The sequence below is a fragment of the Zootermopsis nevadensis genome, unplaced genomic scaffold, assembly GCF_977971745.1.
Source record: "Zootermopsis nevadensis isolate Lab colony 2312 unplaced genomic scaffold, Znev_1.0 Znev_ptg000019l, whole genome shotgun sequence".
In the NCBI taxonomy this organism is placed as follows: domain Eukaryota; kingdom Metazoa; phylum Arthropoda; class Insecta; order Blattodea; family Termopsidae; genus Zootermopsis; species Zootermopsis nevadensis.
In genome coordinates, this window is record NW_028259151.1 from 3689090 (window position 1) to 3710004 (window position 20915).

Here is a 20915-nt window from a genome sequence, read left to right on the forward strand (position 1 = left end):
CACTGAGGAAGAAATTCTGGTTTCTTTGTTATTTGAAAGTAAAATTGTCTATATTTGTGATATGTTTGAACACGGTGTGGAAAATAAATGTTGGTGTTTGTTGTACTGTAGAGTACATAACATCCTAAAAGGATTTCGTATTACAGGAAGTGCGTCTTTTTTCCAAATCGGCTGATTGCCTCACGGCGCTATGTTGTAAAAGGTGAGATTTCAGGTTCTCATGGCAGCAAGTATGAAGATTTCAGCTTTGTGGGATTTTGCGTCGTGCGGTAGTGACCGACATTTCAGAACTGTTTTCTGCTTCCATCACCAGGGTCTCCACCATCGTTCTGATGATGGAGGCAGTAAACGCTTGCGAAACGTCGGTCAACTTCTGAGATACTACATGGCGCAATATCCCAGAAGGTAATTTGTAGAGAAACCAAGATCTTTTTGAATTATAGGTTAATTTGACAGTTCATGTTATTTAAACATAGGCTACAGAATTGTTTAATATTAACTCAGCACAGCAAATATAAACTCTGGAGCAGCTATGTAATTCACTGAGCATCTTAGAATGTTATTACAACAAAATATATAATATATGAAAAGACAGAGTGAAGTAAAATAGATAAATAAGATGACAGATGAGATTTGTGAAATGACTGATATGACATTAATGATGGTTTCTCACTCTCTGAGAAGGTGAAAATGGTATCCCTGTTTCTTCTTCTTTCAATTTTGAAGTTTAGTTATGAATAGGGTAGGTAGAGTAATATGAGAATATTACCATACATTGAATTCTGATCCACTTTGTCTTTTATAAAATGTTTGCCCTGTTCCTCTGTTCTTCCAATCACATCCCACTCACAAAGCTTGAATTAAGATCCTTGTAGGCCATAGGTACTTCTGTTTCATAGGCCCTTTGGTGGATGCATTTTATAGTTGCATTGATTTCTGAGGGTAGACCGGTGATGAAAATTATCTTTAATATTTTTTTATAGCAAAATGGACATTGTGATATGTTTGTTAATGAACATGGTCACTTGTGTGTGTTGCCACCTTAGTTTTCATAGGCCTTAGACACAGTGTCTACTGTGCCTAATCAATAATATGGCCCTGGTGCTCACCAACTACTGCTTATTAAACCCTCCAAAATACATTCATCTTGAAGATGGAAACTGCATTGTTTATCAAAGCACCAGAAACCCTTATCATTTGATGTGACTTATTGCCAAAAGGCAAAGTTTTACACTGACATTTCTAGTTGCGTTAGGGAATAAACATATATAGCTTGCTAATAGGAACAGATTTTCTTCATTGGAACTCTTATAATGAAAAACAATTTTTGTGACCAATGGATAGGTACTTTTATTTTGCGCACAGGAGGACCAAATTTTATTCTCTTTAATACAGATAGCCTTGATGCATGACATCCTCCTCCTGGTGCTCTTTTCTCAGGTTGTAGTCAATTGGGGTGTGAAACTGACAAATTACATACTTCTGTTAAGTACCAAGTTCTAGATTTCATAGAGATTAATCTCCATGTCACCATCACACCTTTATGATATCCTGGTTTGGTGTCACCCAATAAATTAACATCATGAAAAGATGTAGTCATATGCTTTGCCTTAAAGTGATATCATAAACAAGAATCACAAGGTTTTAAGTCACATGACTGTGTTATAATGTTATGACCTTGAAACTGGTTCATGATTTGCTGCTTCTGCTGAGTTTTCTTGAGTAAATATTTTGTATGTGTACTTGCTTGTTTAGCATGGCCCAAATTAAATGGTTCTGATTATATGGTAGGGCATTGAAGGGTGGGTGAATATTAGAAATACAGCCAACAAATAGACCACAGCAGTATTATACTGATGACCATATATCTCAGTGCTGGTCCACAAGTGCTGCTAACGTGTTACCGTTGTAGGTGTGATGTACTTTTCCCTTGCTGAAGTTTTATGGATCATATGCAGAGGTCAGTAATACTGACAGACATCTTCTTTTTGTCACACCTTAAAGTGAATGTGTATTTGTGACATATAATTTTTTATTTTTTATTGTCTGTATTACAATGGAATTTCCTCAAGAACACAGTAAATTCAAATGTTCTCAAATGAATTTAATGTACTAAAGCATTTAAATTAACTTTTCTGTTAGTGTCAGTAATGTGGACTGAAATGGCATGGAAAAGGGGTAAGATTTTCTACCACTTAAACTTTAATTACTATAGTTGTACCCCAGGATCACAGTGTTAATTTTTTCCATGTGAAGCTTTTCTTTGTTCGATAATATTTAAATTCATTGTCCTTGAAGGGAAATATTAAATGACAAATTTTTTGTACATAAAAGAATATCCAGCAGTATGGTGGCATATTATCGATTTTTAGGCATAGTTTATTACATTTACACTGCTGAACTTGAAGCTCATTTCCATGACTATTTGGTATCCTCTACAGCAGTGGTATTCAACCTGGGGTACGCAAAGACATCTTAAGGGGTACGTGAAATTTAATAAAAATATTATTTTATGATAAACACTGAATAATCAGGGACAGATTTAATACATTATTTTGGATGTAATTTATTTAATTTATTTTAGATGTAGATTATATACTATGTATAACTTGAATTATACACCAACAAATTTGGGGTACAAAGTTGAAGAGAAATTATATCTGGGGGTACGCGAACAAAAAATGTTGAATACCACTGCTCTACAGCATTTCAGATAGCATTTAATTACCACTTCAGGTAATGAAATGTCTGTAGGGTTTGCGTGTTCTCACAGCAGAGAGTACGAAGATGTCTGTCTTCAATATTGGGATGTTAAACTGAATCGAGTTATCACTGTAGTACTTATTCTCAGCGTTTGTTACTTCATCCATCTACCCAGTTACATGTCAAGTTTGCAACGCATGGTTATAATTAGTATTAATTGGCTCTCTGCCCATATTCTGTTGATAATTGATGTCTGTGTAGAATTAGTGTATCGCTTTTATCTTCTTTAATGTTCCTTCTTGGTTACATAAACCCATGGTATTTAATTCTGTGTGACAAGTCACATGGAGGAAACTTGAAATTTTTCAATTTATTTTCAGGTTTTGTTGAACATTACTACAGTAGACTGCTGTGTAGTTCTGACTATAGTCATAGTGACTGAATGTTCATACATGGGTTTAAGAAGATTGCTAACACGGTGACACTGACGTTGTCCAGAGGTGAACATCTTTTCAGGGCAAACTTTGTAAATTTTTAAGGTAAGTGAAACAATAAGTATCTTATTGTTGATGAATACTGGATTGGTATTGTATTTAACTGGGCATATATAATTGTTTTTATACTTTTAGTCTGAATGAATAAACAATTAATATCATTATACATATTCATCACAAATGAGCTATAATGATCTTTAAAAGATTTGGTATAAAGAAATATAGGAAATTTATGATTATAAATTAGGAAAACACATCTTTGAGCTGCCAAATGGCAATAGAAGATGGGATTTAAGTTTTGTTATTGATAAATGTAAATGTATTGCCATGTTGACATTCTATAAAATCATGTGTTTAGTGTAGATTGTGTAACATACATTTAGAGATGGCCTCCACCGATGGAAATTTACTTGCCATTTGTTAGAAGTTTGTTTGGATACTCAATTCCAGATGGTTAGTTTACACACAATGCAGTTTAGCAGTTTACATGATATTTCAGAAAATCCAGAAGGCATGAGCTACTTATGTGGTGTGCCCCGTGGCATCTATTTTTTTCGAAGGAGTAGAAGACATAAAGATGTATTTGCTCCTGTATTAATATGATTTACTATAGAAATCCGTACATATTTTGGTTGTTTTGTTTCAACATTTTACATATATCTGAATTTGCTGTGAATTTTATATTGATAATTACTGTTTCAATGGTAGAGTCAGCTGTCGGTTGACAGAAGAGTTAATGTTTAGACAGGCAGTCTGCATAACAATCTAAACTGGCGACTTTGAAGGAATTTTTTTGCATCTGTAACTCCTGCAAAGAACTTAAATGTATAGTGCCAACCAAATAATATAAAGTTCAAATATGTAGATATTCTGTCTGCTTCAGCCCATGAAAGTGTATGAGATGGATGAATTTATATCATACTTGGTACATGGTTTAAAAGAGATCAGGTCAAACAGGTCAAAGGGTTGGTCAATTCAGCAGGGACCAAATGTGAAACTTTATGCACATTTGTAGGGCAATCAAGAAAAATGCAGTAGTTTAGATCTGTTTATGTATTGCACTGAAATTAATTAATTTTGGTGTCATAGAACATGTAATAGTTGTAAAAAAGCATCCCACTACATGCCTATGCAGGCACTTGTGGGGGAGCAGAGGTATAGCTCCTACTCTTTCTTGACCTCAGCATCAGATGGGTGTGAGTGGTCAGCATCATGCCCTGGCCGTGCTTTACCCCCAGGAAAGGACCCCGATAGCCATTGTAGAGGAGGCTGGGTGGGCCCCAGAGCTGGTCTGGATGCAGAGGCTAGAGGAAAAATCCTCTGCCCCTGTTGGGGATCGAACCCCGATCGCCCGGCCCATAGCTAGTCACATTCAGGATGTGCATTTGTTTATATTGCCTGAAATTTTCCATAATTGCAGCCAGTGTTCATTCAGTGATTTCTCCCTTTGGTTCTTCAATCATACGTGGATTATTCTTGTAGACACTGTCCTTCAGAGAAACCCCATAAGACACAATCACGGAATAAAATCAAGCATAGCGGTCAAGACTACCCAATTCCAAATTGTCCAGGATATTGATTAGAGATGACCTTGCCATCAAAGTGTTCACTCAGGAAGTGAAGAAGCACGTTCATTGCATGTGATCTTGCCCCATCTTGTTGGAAATTTGGCATTTAATAGTAACTGTGTCATCCTGGAATATTTTCATGACATTTACAGCATATGAAATAGCACACTGCACTCTGAAATTTTGAGGATGCACTGGTGTCTACATGACTGTGTAGTATATAGATGGCTGTCTTCTGGGTCGTAGCGCTGTATAGTCTGGTAGAATTTTACTTCTCACTGCCGTGAAATCTCAAGGGCGTAGTATGTTTACATTGCTCCATACATATTCTGTTTATTAATGTACACCGTTAAGTGAAAATAACACTTTGTTGGTGAATTAAATGTGATTAATAATTGTTGGATTTAATAAAATATTTTTGGGCAATCAGCCATGTCACTTGGTTACATGAACTATCTCTGTCCCCATCATCAGGGTTCTGAACCCTGATGATAAGCAATTGACGCAAGTAACTGCCTCAGAATATTTTATTAAGTTTCGTTACCACGAAAGCTTCAAATCATATAATTGATGAATTGTCTTGCAAATATTGATAAAGACAGCTTGTGTATCTTTGCCAACATTGTGCAGGGATTGTTGCTTCGGAATTTTGTAGGGGAATGCTTTTAAGTCTTGTCAAGCAATTATTAAAGTGGATGTTTGTTTTGAACCTAGCTGTTAAGGCATCCATTTGACAGATTTGCTTTGGATTCAAATATGCGTGCCTTGGACAGCCTTGGTGTAGTCCAGGCGGTTAGTTGGTGGCGTCTTGCCATCTAGGCCCAGGTTTATTCGCAGGGCAGTCCATGTCGGATCTGTGATGGTAAAAGTGTCACTGGGACAGATTTTGCTCCAAATCTGTCAGTTTTATTTTGTCATTATCATTCCACTGCTGCTCCATATTCATTCTTATGTAATTCGAGGGATGGACAGTCGACACAATAGTGGCCCATTTCTTCAGAAACGTAGTCTCACCCGTTCATAAAAAACGAAAAGTACTTCCTGTGTACTCCTTATTGTCTATCATGGAACTAGCTTCTTCAAACTTTTTTACTAACCCATGAATTGTTGATTCCCTTGGACCTTCTTTGCAGTGAAATATCATTGGAAACTCAACATCCTTGTGTTGATAAAGCCGCACACAAGACTGTTCAATAGTGTATGCCATGTTTATTACAGACATTTCTTCTACAGGGCGTCACTGACTTGCAATAAACTGCCAACTGTTAGGAGTTTTGTGACATCAGTGCCAATAAAATACAGGTATTTAAAACTACTGCATTTTTTGTGGTAAATTGAAATAAGGTTAAAATATTATTCATGTTTTTTTATAAACTTAGATACCAAAAAATGTATTTATGTCTTAGTTGAAGATATCGTAATTTTAGTGATAGAAGCATTTTATACACTTATGTACTGCATTATTTTGTCTTAATAGTAACTCATTGTGGATGTGTTGTAGGCCTGCATTTCTGTGCAAATCGCATATTCCCCCACAATTATTAATCAGAGACAGGACTGAAACAGTATTTTTTTATATCATACCCTGTACCCGGTTCACCCCATCTCACGCCACACTTCGCCCCATTTGGTGCACCCCACCGCCGTATCTGTTTATGCTCCGCCCCACCTACGTGGATCACCCCATCCAGTGGACGCGTACCATTTCAGAGTATATATGAATGGCACGAAGCCCGTACAAAATTTCATCCAAATCTGTCCAGCGGTTTTCGAGTTGAATCATACGGAAAAATCAGCTCATAAGGTGATTTCGCTTAAGCTAGGGTGTAAAGAACATATAACAAGAATTATTTTCTTAAACAGCATTAGCAAGTTGATCCTCGTAACGGAGGAGTGCTTTTGTTTCTTGAAACGGGCGGAATTTTTAATTATAGAGTATGTTTTAGACGAGCCTTGGCTTCAGAGGGTTAACGGATCATGTAATTAAAAGTTCATACATTGAAACATTACAGATATGATAACCGACCGAGTTTAAGATGGACATGTGCTCCTTATGCAGTAGCAACATGAAGAATACAATAACATTTGGGGTTAAGTTTTATTAATTTTGTATTAAACATAATTTTACACTTTGTTGAAGAGTTCAGAGTAAAAATGTAAGATGAAACTGTTAAATGTTATGGTTTGCCACAAATATTTAGACCTACATATAAAATATAGCGTGGATGAGTAAGTGATGAATGGAATAGACATGCTGTATGTTTCCAAGTGAATTTAGATAATGAGTCCGGACGTTTGTAAGCTGTCGTAAACAATCAAGTCATGACCATATAAGAAGTCAGTACACTGTCGCGAATAATGAAGTCACGGTCTCTTAATACATGATGTGACCAGTGGACGGTGGCGCCAGTCGCGAGGCCTTGTGGGAGACTGATTAGTGAGGTCCTTTTAAGAAAATATATACAGGGTTAGTCTAAATGATGTTTCCGATTTGAAAGACATGTTACTCACGTTTAATGAAATTCAGATGCACAAAATTCGTACCGATGGAAAGAGAAACTCTCCAAGTTTTGTTTCAGTACATCACAGGTATTCAATGTGCCTCTGACGGTGGATTTATACGGGCTGCGTGTGAAACTTGCATGGACCCGCTCCACTGTTTCCTCGCTTACTGACGTGCGGCCGGTTGACTTTCTCTTACAGATGCAGCCCCTTTCCTTAAATTCGGAATACCACTTACGAATTGTATGCCCACTGAGTGGATCTACCACAGACTTGGTTCGGAAATGCCGTTGCACACTAATAACACCGGTGAACGTGGAAATCCAAGACACAAAAGGCTCCCTTGTCTTCGATGACAGCCATTTTCTCTCATATCGCCCCTGACGGCGAACAGTGTTACTACGCGGCCGCAAAGTATACCAACATAAACTTGGAGAGTTTCTCTTTCCATCGGTACCAATTTTGTGCATCTGAATTTCATTAAACGTGAGTAACGTGTGTTTCAAATTGGGAACAACATTTAGACTAGCCCTGTATGTAAGGCATTTTGGGAGATTTCTACTGTTTTAATTTTAACGATATGAAAAATATCACTCTAGAACTTACTCGCTTCATTCTCTTCAGCTGTAAATCCTAAAACGATTAATTGCGAGTTGTTTAGAAACATGAAGTAAAGGTGTGATAATGTGATGCAGCCAATCTGCCGTGAGCTATAGAATTTTATGGAAGGTATTTAAACATTGCCATTTACTCTCTCCAGGCTTTTATTGGAAACGTTCTCGATTCCTTCTTCGTTGTCGTCGGTCTCAGATAAAATCTTCAGCATCGAACTGTTTAGAATTATTAATGCGGAATGAATTTGGAAGGATATGAAAGGAAGCGGTCGTGATCTACATGCATGTACTGCCCCAGCATTTGTCGAGAGCGACTGAGGAAACCCTTTAGAAACTTCAGTAATAACAGCCGGTCTCCAGTCCGAGATTTTGATCCGGGACCTCCCGAGTACAAAATAAGATGCTAACCACTCGACCACGACGTTCTGTAGCAGAACTTTCATACTCAGCTGAAATACTTAACTTGCTCCATGGAGCCGAGTTCTTCCTGAGAAGCCAACAGTCGCCCAGCCACTCAAGAAATTCCCAACATTTTACTGAACCCGAAGTTTCATTACCCCGCCGCTGGTCCTTATCCTGATCCAGATGAATCCAATCCATACTACTACATCCTATTTCTGTAAGATCCATTTTAATATTATCCTCCCACCTACGTCTAGGTCGTCTTAGTGGTACTCTCCTTCTGGTTTGCCCATCAAAACCCTTTTCTCTCCCATGTGGGCTACATGCCCTGCCCATCTCATCCTCCTTGTCTTGATCAGTCTAATTAGCGTCAATTAGAGCTTTTTTTTGTTTTTATTTATTGTATTTATGTTATCTTCCAGGTCCCACTGGGCCAGAGTTATATCAGTCAAGTTCACGTCCTCACACACATTTTCCAGATCATTTTTAGTGTTTTGTTCTGTGTTCCTCTTTACGTCCAGGTTTCCGAAGTGGGCTTTTTCCAACAAGTTTTCCGACTAAAGTTTCGAATGGATTTCTTATCTCCCATGCGTGCTACATGCCCCCGCCGATGTTATTCTCCTTGATTTGATCATCTTAATATCTTCAGCTTTATGTTGTGAAGGAATGCGTTTTCCCCCTAGGCTCAGAAATCAAGTGCCACACGTACGGAATAATAGGAAAGTTATAATTTTCTTAATGTTTTCTAATTGATATTCACCCAGATATAAACTGTATTAGACGAACTTTACATAATTTAACGAGGAAGAATTTTTTTGTCTGAACATTTTTGAGTACGATAGACCATTTAGAACCTTACTAGGTGTGAATTTTATGGTAAATTTCGCATTATTGCTGTAAATATGTATGTTTTTATGGTTTTCCATTTGTGTTTACTTACTAACTAACTAACTAGATGGTTTACCGAACCCGAAGGTTCATCACCGAATTAACCAAAGCCCTCCGCCGGACCCTGTCCTGGGCCGACAAAATCCAGTCTCCTTCAACTCCTATCTCCCATAGATCCCGCCTGACATCCTCCCATCTACGTCTAGGTCTCCCCAGCGGTCTCTTCCCCTCAGGCTTCCCAACCAATACCCGGTGCACACCTCTTTTCCCATCCATGCACTCTACATGCCTCGCCCATCTCATTCTTCTCGACTTAATCACCCTGACAATATTGGGGGAGGTGTACGGATTTTTAAGCTCAGTTTGGTTAATTTAATAGGAACAACTGCAAATTCTCTTAACCGTAAGCGATACTGAAAATGTTTCTTTGCTCAGTGTCAGGACACTGGTTGAGGTTAGAACGAAACTTGTTATTGACTGTTTCCGTGTTTCGTCGGTTATTGTACAGTGCAAGGAAAGTGTCCTGTTTGTCTCCGTCAGTGACTCGTGTTGCTGTTGGATTGGTGTCCTTTCGTTGAGTCAGTTTTGAAGTTTAGTCAATCGCAAGACGTGATTGATGTCTGTGGTTCTTGAGGCTTTGAGCCGTAAGCAATAAACATGCTGAGGTGGTACATGGGCTGGGCACAACTGAATGCCCCCGACAGCTACGTCGTGAGTATATCATGTTACATTGCTCTGCCTCGTATTGGCATTTATTTGGGAAATTGAACTTGACAAACCGTTCATCACTGCACACTTTTATAATAAATATTCCATAAATTAGCAGACGATTTGAAGGGCGTGTAAATATTTATTTGTAACACACGAGAAAATTATATATGGACTTCGTGACCACATGTTTAAAAAAGTTGAATTTTGTGTGTTTGTTGTGGAACATAAGTTTTGTGTATTTGTTTTGATAAGTAATTACACCACCTTCAAATCATCCACTAATTTATGGGCTTACGTAAAACTGTCACTAGCAATAACATCAACCTAAAGTTGGTAATCTTGCATTGCTGAGTTCGATTTGATATATATTTATAACAATAGTTCGGATGCTTTGGTTTATTTTGTATGGAAGTGTGGGTTGTGTAGTAGGCCTAATGTTAATTTTTAAGGCATCAGCCCTAAATCATTTTGAGATCTATTACAGTTGCTTGCTGTAAATGGAGTGAATTGAATGGAAACCTTTCCAGATTTAGTGTAGCAAGGGACTCAAGACAAACACAGTGTTTGATTTTTATCACTACCCGTAAATGTAATCCTTTACGATAATCTGACTCACGGACGTTTGAAATGCAAAATAGGCACATGGAAGCCAGTTACTTTTTATTTAACGACGTCTCAATTCCATAGAGTACATGCAATTGAGAAGACGTATGCCATGGACCATGTACGTGCTGTAAACCGTGTTGATGATGGTGTTGAAATTTAATACTGGTAAAGATATTACGTATATCCATTTCAGTAGTACTAACATGTGAGACCAAGGAAACAAAAAGCCAAGGGAATACATGTTCTTGCGCGAGACATCGTCCCTTGCTAGGTTAGCAAAAAATGGTACGAATGTGCTTAACGGTCTTTTCCGTGACGGAGGGCGTTGGCATATTCAGACTTTAACATACCAGTAGAAAGTTTAAATTGTTTGAAGGCCGGTGGTAAATGTATGTCCAACCTGCTTTAACAGTCGGTAACTTTGAATTTTGTATTTACGGATTTCGTTTGATTCTCGCTGTGATTCTCCTTAACTCTTAACAAGTTGATCTTTGTGTTGATGAAGATTTGTTTTCAAGCGGTACGGACTGAATTCTTAAATGTTATTTAGATGGGGGTCGGTTTCAGAGTGTTCATATATATTTTTGTATGTCGTTATTAGTTCGTGACTTATCGATGTTTTCAGCTGAAAAGTTATGTAGCGTCGGAATGAAAATATGTCGGTTTCGTACGGTGAATTGGAAAGGATGGGAAAATGGTTATTGCTTACTTGAAGATGCTATGACACTGATTGACTGGAATGACTGAGGAAAATCTTAATGGACCCAAATCATGTGTTCGGTGCTCTTGTAAGATTCGAACTGGATGCCCTGTGTTATCTTTTTAGTCCTTGTAACCTCAACATTACGCATTCCAATGTTTATGTAAAGTAGCTATGGAAAGTTCGATCCCCGACGGGGGCAGAGGATTTTTCCTCTGGCCTCTGCGTCTTGACCGGCTCTGGGGTCCACCCAGCCTCCTATCCAATGGGTACTGGTGTCCTTTCCCGAGGGTAAAATGCGGCTGGGCGTGACGCTGACCACTCACCACTATCTAGTGTCGAGGTTAAGAATGAGTAGGAGCTATACCGCCTCTCCCCCAAAGCGCCTACATGGCGTATAGTCGGACAGCTTTGCTTTACGAACGTAATTAGTTAGATTAAAAATGTTCGTAAGGTGAAAATTCGCAAATCGAAAATTAAATTCCCGACTCCCAGAAATATCACCCGTTACTTTTCCTGAATGTTTTAGAATTCTATGAAATTATAAACATAAGAACAGTAAAACGTTTTTGTGATAGTTGTTACCTATTTGACCCTGAAAAGCACAACTGAAGCGGTAAACCAAACATTTACATTATACAACAGTTACTGTACTTTCATTGTAAATATCAGAACTTAATTTATTCCTCCGCGTTCGTTCGAAGCGGGCGCTTGGCTGGTTCTTTGTTGTAGCGAAGAGTAATGTTTATAAACTGAAGAAAAATGGGTACAAATTTACATATTTCCATGCACCGAAAATACGTAAATCTGATTTTGGTAAATCTAGAGATGAGTGTACCAAGTTTATCCGTCTTTGAATTTGATATTCGTTTATTACTTTTAAAGGCCATTTGTAAATCACTTGCGTAGAAGTTTATCTGGTCAACATTGAAAGTTGCGTCGTTGCCGGGTCTTACAAAAAGATGAGAAAAATAACGTTTTAGATATGAAATAGTAGGCTCAGTCTTCTGAATGCCGTGTGGCGTTATTTACTTTGAACCAGTGTTTGAAAGATTTTATTGTGAAAAATAGTTACAGGACGCAGATGCATTTTCTACTATAAAAATTCGTGATTTGTCGTCTATCAAAAAATGACGTCATCAAACAATTTTACGTTATATTTGTTAACTCGGCATTGTTGTACCAACACAACAATGCCGAGTAAACAAATGACTTGAGTAAGACACTAAACTAACCCCCCCCGAAGGGGGGTTAGTTTAGTGTCTTACTCAAGATTTTAAAACGCAACCCCCCCCCCCCCCGAAGGGGGGTTGGTCAAGTGTTTGGTTTAGTTTCTTACTCAAGATTTTAAAATGCAACCCCCCCCCCCCTCCGAAGGGGGATTGGTCAAGTGTTTTAACCCCCCATTCGGGGGGGTTGGTTTAGTTTCTTACACAAGATTTTAAAACGCAACCAACCTCCCCCCCCCCCCCCCCCCCCCGAGGAGCTCCGAAAGGAGCGCTCTGCTCTGGTGTACGAAAAAAGGGGGATTGTAGTGATAAATCCAAGAGTGGGCAAACTACTGTCCGTGGATCGAAACCGCAACATTTCGATATCATATATAATATTGCCATTTATGCCCTATATATAGTACGCAGAGCTGTGGTGATCGAAACAGATAAAGACGATACCGGCACGATAGTGGAATTTAACGGAAATTAAGTTCTGGAATTCTCGTTATACGAAGGATAATTCTCTTGTCTTTGTTTACTATTCATTCAGGGTGGTCCAGGTAAAAGATAACCGAACTGAAGGGAATTGATGAGAATGTATGAATGCGCATAGAATATGCGGCATGTCAGGGTCGACATACGGAACATTATTGTTCTGAACAAGTAGGACATTTACACCTGAAATAATTCAGTGTAATTATTTATTTTAACGTACAGACTCAGCTGCTAGAATAAACGAAACGAAACTAAATTAATTTTTTCGATCTTAACAATTTCTGGTGTCGATAAAGTGTCCTCGAAGGAGACAAAAATGTCCAGGACTCTGCAGATGTCATTTGCAGTAATGACGTACTGAAGGGCTGTTTTAATGCACTGTTCACGCTAAAGTATAACATTCTCTTATTTACATTGTAGACACAATACCGACAGTGTCCATGATGAATTGGCAATTGATTTTGCCCTTCAAAACATTAATAAAACGCCCTAATGTCATCTGGAATAAAGAGTTATAAAATTTAAACAATTTAAAATTAAATCATAATTACTTGCGATATCAAACTGAAAGACGTTAATATTACTGGCGGAAGTTCATTTACCTTCAGGCCAGTTAACATTTTATTTTGGGCGACCTGCACAAGTTTTCATGATAACGTCGAGCTGATAAATTTCTTAATCAATTATTAAGTTAATTGTATTATTTAATTTGTGTTATAAAGTATGTTTATTCAGTGCGAATACTTGCTGTTAGTATTAACAATTTGTTTTTTTAAGTTCTCCGGTCCGCTGTCAGTTATAAATAGACCCATTCGGGCCCCAGAGTAAAAGAAATTCCCTCCACATAGGCTAACCTGTCATTTAGTCCCCGCAAGGTTTAATTATTGTATTATAAATCTGCAATTTAGATTGTTTTGATAGATATCTTGTTCTTATCATTTAGATAAAGCTTGATAGCATCTATTTCCTGCAGTGATTTTGGCTTTTATGTCTTTACTACAATCATTATCCCATGAACCTAAATATCTAAATTCATTACATGCTCTATATTCTTCAGAGTCAATAGAGATTTCCCTGTTTTCTTCATTTCTTAATTTTCTCTTGGATGTATTCATGTAAACTGTTTTGTCTACATTAATTTATAACCATATTTCTCTTGTAATGTTCTTTATTTATTCACGAGTTTCATTTATTGCTGCTAATGATCGTGTTAGTATAACTACTTCATCTGCATAGGCCATATTTTGTTTAGTTCTATTAATTATACTGCCACCTGGATTTGTTGTAATATTACGTATAATATTTTCTAGTGTTATATTAAATAACAATGTTGATAATGAATAGCCTTGTCTCAGGCCACTTGTTGTTTCGAAATTTTCGGATAGTTTTCCATTAATTTGAATTTGGTTAACTATTTTTGCTAAAGTAATTTTTACTAAATTTATGATTTTCTGTGGAATACCAAATTCTCTCATTATTATATACAATTGTTGTCTATTTAATCTATCATACGCTTGTTTAAAATCTATAAATAATTGATGTGTTTCTATGTTATATTCATATGTTTTTTTGTATTATCTACCTGAGTTGAAATATTTGATCAGTTGTAGAACGTCCTTTGCGCTTTGGTAATCACCCGAAATTTCTTCTGTGTAACTTCCTAAATAACCGGCTATGACATTCGTGAAAATTTTGTAGGTCACATTTAATAAGGCAATTCCTCTGTAGTTCTCACATTGCAGTTTATCTCCCTTTTTATAAATAGGGCAGATAATGGCAGTTTGCCAATCAACTGGCATTTCCTCTCTTTCTCATATCATTACAATTAAGTTATAAATTCTGTCCCAAATATCCTGCCTCCATGTTTTAAGAGTTCGGCCGCTATTCCATCCTTTCCCGGAGCCTTATTCATCTTAAGCCTTTTGATAATCTCATAACCCATGGTTCTCGACGGTTTCTGGACATTATTTTTTGGGCCATAAAATTCAATAACATTTTCATCATCAGCAGTATAACTTGGTTTATTTAAAAGTTCTTTAAAACACTGAGACCATCTGTTCATCACTTTCTCTTCTCCACCTATCAAATTTCCTCCCCTATCTTTACATATCGTGCTTCGTGGTTTATACCCCTCTTTGAATCCTCTAACTTCTTGATAAAATTTTCTACTTTCACTTCTCACTTTAAAAGTTTGCATTTCCTGTAATTTTCCTTCTTCATATTCCTTCTTTTTCTTCCAACATATTTTATTTGAAGATTTCTGTCTTCTGGGTTATTGCGCTGTGTAGTCTGGTCGATGTTAACCAACGTTTCAGAGGTCATACTGCCTCCGTCATCAGGGCGATGAATATTCATCGCCCTGATGACGGAGGCAGTATGACCTCTGAAACGTTGGTTAACATCGACCAGACTACACAGCGCAATAACCCAGAAGACAGAAATCTTCATACTCACCGCTGTGAGAACCTCAAGTCTTACATATATTTTATTTGCATCTCTATAGGCTTTTTTATATTCCTCTGTTGCTATCCTTGTTTTTCTATTTAACATTTTCTTTCTAACTTCATTTCGTTAATCTATGGCTTCTTTACATTCTTGATCAAACCAATCTTTATGTGCTATTCTAGTTCTATATCCAATCACCTCCATAGCTGTTGTTTCTATGCAACCCTTAATCTGCCCCCATTCCTCTATGTTAACTGATCTTGATGGTCCATCTTCAATTCGTTCCTTATCTCCTCTCGAAATCTAAGCGATGTACCTAAATTGCTGAGTTTTGCCACATCAAACTTTTGTATTTTCTGTCCTGTGCTCCTCCTTGTTGTAGTAATTCTGGGTCCAAATTTTATTTTAACCATAAAGAGGTCACTATCACAATCTGCTCCTCAGCAGCTTTTAACATCAATCAAGACATGATCGATTTGATTTTTCGTTTCTCCATCAGGGGATTGCCATGTTTCTTTATGGATATTTCTATGTGGAAACAGCGTGCTACTGATAGCTAAACTATTAGTTATTGTAAAATCACTTAATCTATTTCCATTTTCATTTTCTTATGCACGTAAACTATATTGTCCTATATTTGGTTTTAGGGATGTATATTTCACAACTTGGCATTAAAATCTCCAACAATGATCTTTCTGTCATATTTACATAACTTCTGGAAGGTTCTGGTTAGTTTATCATAAAATTCATCCTTGATATCATCTTTTTTCCCCTGTCGGTGCATGACTACATATTAATGATGTGTTACAGAACTTTCCCTTAATTCGTAACATACATATCCTCTCATTAACAGGTTCAAAACACAAGATTGAAGATTTTAGGCTCTTATGAACAAGAAAACCAGTACCGAATTCGTTCCTTTTATTGCTTCCATAGGAGCAGATCGTGTATTCTCCCAGGTCATTTATCCCCCCCCCCCTTTCCATCAAATCTCTTGAATTGCAGCAATTTTTATCTTATATTTGTTGAGCTCATTCATTAATTGTTTTACTGCACCAGGCTTATATAGACTACGTGCATGCCATGTGGCAAAATACGTTATCGTGCCCTTTTTCTTTGCCAAGGTCGTCTTACAGGATTCTTCCGGCCATCACATTTAGGTTTCTGAATCAGTTTATTTTATAGTTGGGGGTGATTAAGCCCCAGCCTCCTAGATTTGATTTTGGGGTTTACTCCCCTAGAGGGGTTGGTTTCACCACACCTATGATCCCCCTCTGCCCTATCACTTGGAGTACTTCTTAGTCTGGTCCCTACCCTTTGACCTATCCGGCAAGGGAGTCCCTACCAGTAGCAACGCTACCCCTGGCATAACACCACCACCCAGGTTAAGGTCCTGTACTCTCTACGTGGAGGAAGTTTTAGCATAAAAGTTCGTAATATTTTTCTCTAACATATTCTGTGAACCTCAAGATGTACCCCACACATCCTGTGTTATGTTATATAAACCTAAGATTAGAGGGATCAAGATAATCACAATTGTTCGTACAGGAAAATTGTTTAGATTGTGTAAAAATAGATCGTGCAGTCAAGGGTAAACCATGTCAAGGAGAGTTATTACATATATCTGTAAATGTAATTTAAATAACAGACTCATAGATAACAAAGAAGAGAAGAATATAGTAGTTTATTTCAACTGGCACAGGAAATAAATACGATATAAACATCCACTGTTACGCAGATGCAACATCACCCCAGTTTCAGAACGTAGGAATACGCATTACGCAAGTAGCTATCCATCGGACACATCGTACACGACATCTGACCATTAAAACCATGTACTAAACATAGAATGGTCTCTAAAATACGTTTTATTATATACGTAATGTACGCCACGCGACGTGGCACGTAAACCAACGTTTTTTACTGGCTAGATTAATTTTATTAACCAAGAACAGTTCAGTATAATTATCATATAATAATTATCTGATAATTATTGTAATAAATACATTTTTTAAAAGTTTATTAATTTAAATCTTATAATTATGTTCACTATACGTTTGGCATTTCGATTTATAAGGAACTCTATCTATTGGCGACTTTAAGAAATTTTGAATGAATTGTGAAGTTCGTTATAGAGAATGTTCGTAAATCGATAGTTGCCTGTATAAGAATAAAATGATAGTGATTCCTGTCTCGGGCAAGTTTCTATTGCGTAACTTCTGACTTTAAAACAATAAAAACAAGCATTTCTGTGTTGTATTCGATCTCCGTCTCATCAGTTGACTTGGTTATAAGAAATACAGCACTTCTTGGGTTTAAAATTAAAGCTCTCCCGCTACACGCCATGTAGGCACTTGGGAGAGGAGGTTAGCTTCGGCATTAGATACGGGTGAGTGGTCAGAGTTGCGCCCAAGCTGCGCTTAGCCCCCGGGAAAAGACTCCCCCGATATCCATTAGATAGACCCAATAATCCTCGAGTATGTAACACACGTTGTGAATGTCGTATATCCTGAACGGAAACGTAGGACAGGTAACGTCATTGAAATCACTGGTCGGTGTTATCTTTGGCTACCACTCCCAACGATTATCTCATCTGACTTCAAGTGGCCACGCGTGCAAGTACATTCCGCCTCATTATTGACAAGTTCCCGATCTAAGCGTGTGTGAGACTTTTTACTCTACGAGAAATTAAAAATCGTGACGTGGCTGTAGCAGTGCACGCGAAAAAGTGTGAGAAAGGCCCTTTGCGTGATAAGTCTGGAAATTTATTGTACAGAAGAGTTGTATCACGAAAAACGACGTGTTAAGTGAACATTGTAGCATGCTTGTGGTTATTAGAATATGCAGTAATACCCCGTTTAGCGCTCCACTTTCTAGGAACTATCCTGACCGTTATCTGGGGTATTAATGTATTGTCTTGATGTAATTTTATACGTGTTGGTCTTCAGGGTTGTTGTTCCTAGCCGCGCAGCCCTGACGGTGGAGGCACTGTGCCTCTTCGAAACGTTAACACGCTGCTCAAATAATCCAGAAGACCATTATCTATATTGAAATCGCAGTAGAATCCTCAAATGATGATTCATCCTGTAGAAAGACTGCTTTGTTCACACGTCATTTAAACTACTGGGCACAGAAAGGAATTCTTTAGCCTGAGATTTTATTTGTCGTGATACGTTGTGACCAAATGGTGATATGCAGTCTAAGTAACAGCATGCGGGAGGAATTAATTTGTTGTTGATGTGAAAAGTTCGTGTGTGGCCTACTTTTGAAATAAACTGTAAGGTTTAAGACATATTTTGACAGCCTGACTTGATTTTGTAGCTCTCGTCATATTTTGCGTAGACAAGTGAAGTTCAGGTAACGTGGTATATTACAATGCATTCGCTGTCGCATTCGTCTGCTCGTGAGGATATTCCACTGGTCGTTCGTGGCCGTAGCAGAGCTAACAGTGATGTTGGTGCCTACGGCCTTAGACACTCAAAACATCGGAGATTTGTTTCATCACCGCTGCTTCGTGCAGTGTCAGAGGTGGGTCAGCATTGATTACCAAGTAACTTTGACCTAGAATAATTGTTTCTTCTTGCTGTATTTAATTTTATATATGAGAAACTAAATAATAACAATAATAATAGGATCTTCATACATCATTCGAAAGACGCGGTCATGAAATACATAGTCATCTCTAACAATAAAACTATATAATACATGTAGCACACATTAGAAACAAAATGTATTTCGGAAATAGCTGCTGCACAATGCACCTCAGGGGCAAGGTTTGTCTCAGGTACACAGAAGTAAATACCCTATAAATTGGTGAATAGATGGAATAATAATAATTCAATTCAATTCTTTGTTATTTGTGTGCTGTATCAACAGCCTGATGGCCAATTACAGATACAGCACAGAGATGAGCTCACGAACACAATAAAAGCATAAAAGGTAAAACGAGCAGAATATAAAAACACATTAGTACGGAGGACGTTAATACACAAGAAAATTGCAACTAAATATATTAGCATATTTGTAATAATAATTTAAATCAATTAAGTAAATTATACTATTATAGAATGTGAAGAAGTGTGACAAATTTCGTCTCGAATATGTCCAATAATAATAATAATAATAATAATTTGAAATTGGTCACGAAGTATATTTGCGTTTCATGATGTCTCAAAACCTGGTCATCGTACAAGTTGCTGTCTGAAGTGTGTCGTCCTTATGGCTTACCATTATTGTATGTAATGTTGTCAGGTCAATTGGCATTTCTCACACAGGTTAGAAACTTCTCGACGTCGACTGTCTGAAAGGTCATTTGCCAAACCTTGTAGAACCTTCACGAGCGTCCTTACTGTGTCAGAAATTAAAATTCAGCGGTGTTTCGCTCAGACTTGGTTTTCTTTTGTCCAGTTTTGCTAACAGCGTTATTTCGTTTATGACGTATTTTTTAAACTTGTTAACATTTAAAATGGAGTGGTTTTCACCCAAAAGATAAACACTTCCTGAGAGCAGGACTTCTTTCAGGGACGTAACACAGAGGGATTAATGTACAGAACTCGTTGGCTGGTAATTGGACTTTTGTGGTTTATGAATTTTCCGTTGGTCAGCATTATTTGACAGCCAAATCTTTGTTCCGACAACTAAAATTGTCCCTGCTAGCTAACCTTCGCATTTCGATTGATAGTAAACGAAACAAATGTGTCGTAACTGGAGCAAATAAAATGTTTTGTCGTCTACATTCTGTACTCTATAACAGTGGTATTCAACCTGGGGTACGCGAAGACATCTTAAGGGGTACGTGAAATTTAAAAAAAAATATTATTTTATGATAAACACTGAATAATCAGTAATTTAATTTTTAATTTATTTTGGATGTAGATTATATACTATGTATAACTTGAATTATACACCAACAACTTTGGGGGTACAAAGTTGAAGAGAAATTATATCTTGGGGTACGCGAACAAAAAAAGGTTGAATACCACTGCTCTATAGTGTTAACTCGGTGAAGTTGCCATAGGTAGGAGTCAGATGCACGTATTCAGCGTTCGGAAGTCTAGCTGAAAATGCAATAACATGATAAACACGAAGCTATGAAAGTTTAATTTAACGTGGACTTTCACTTTTCAACACGTCTACAGGTTTTGTAAACAACTAAACTATGTTGACTTTTCGACATGCAATATTGTCCTTGCTTTTCAATGCATTCAGTCAACCTTTCGGTTTCCAGCAACGAAAAACTCATGACTGTCTGCGCAACTATGATTTCAGAGCTTCTATGACCTCCTCATTGGTGTTGAATAGCCGATCTCCCAAGTACTTTGGTCCAAACGGATGATGTAGAGATAAATCTGGAGTGTAAGGAGAGTGTGGTAGCGCCTTCCACCCAGTTCACCAAAAACTTCGGCCGTCGCATTTGCATTATCGTGGAGGATAACGACTCCTTTGAATAACCTTCCGCTCTTTTAGTTCTTTTGGCAGGCCTGAGTCTGTGTTTGGTTAGATCACGCTAATCGCGTCTAACAAAAAGCAAACAGGCAGGACCTTGGTTCACTGCAGTGGCGTCTCACTCTGCATGT

General features: G+C 37.6%; 1 protein-coding gene across 8 annotated transcripts in view; it reads left to right on the top strand.

Annotated features, from left to right (window-relative positions):
* The first annotated feature begins 47 nt into the window (after positions 1–47).
* The window catches only part of Arms (Ankyrin repeat-rich membrane spanning), a 118870-nt gene continuing 98002 nt past the window's right edge, over positions 48–20915 (top strand). For 2 of the 8 annotated variants that reach the window (XM_022082389.2, XM_022082396.2), the window contains exons 1-3: positions 48–202; positions 3084–3242; positions 5999–6067. Coding sequence is in view for 1 of the 8 variants with exons in the window: in XM_022082395.2 (XP_021938087.2) it covers positions 9829–9882 (54 nt within the window). In the remaining 7 variants the exon portion in view is untranslated. Of the gene's footprint in view, positions 203–320; positions 406–1856; positions 1961–3083; positions 3243–5998; positions 6068–9628; positions 9883–18716; positions 18868–20915 lie in introns of those variants that run through there. The other 6 variants (XM_022082390.2, XM_022082397.2, XM_087351451.1 and 3 more) reach the window with 5 other exon arrangements.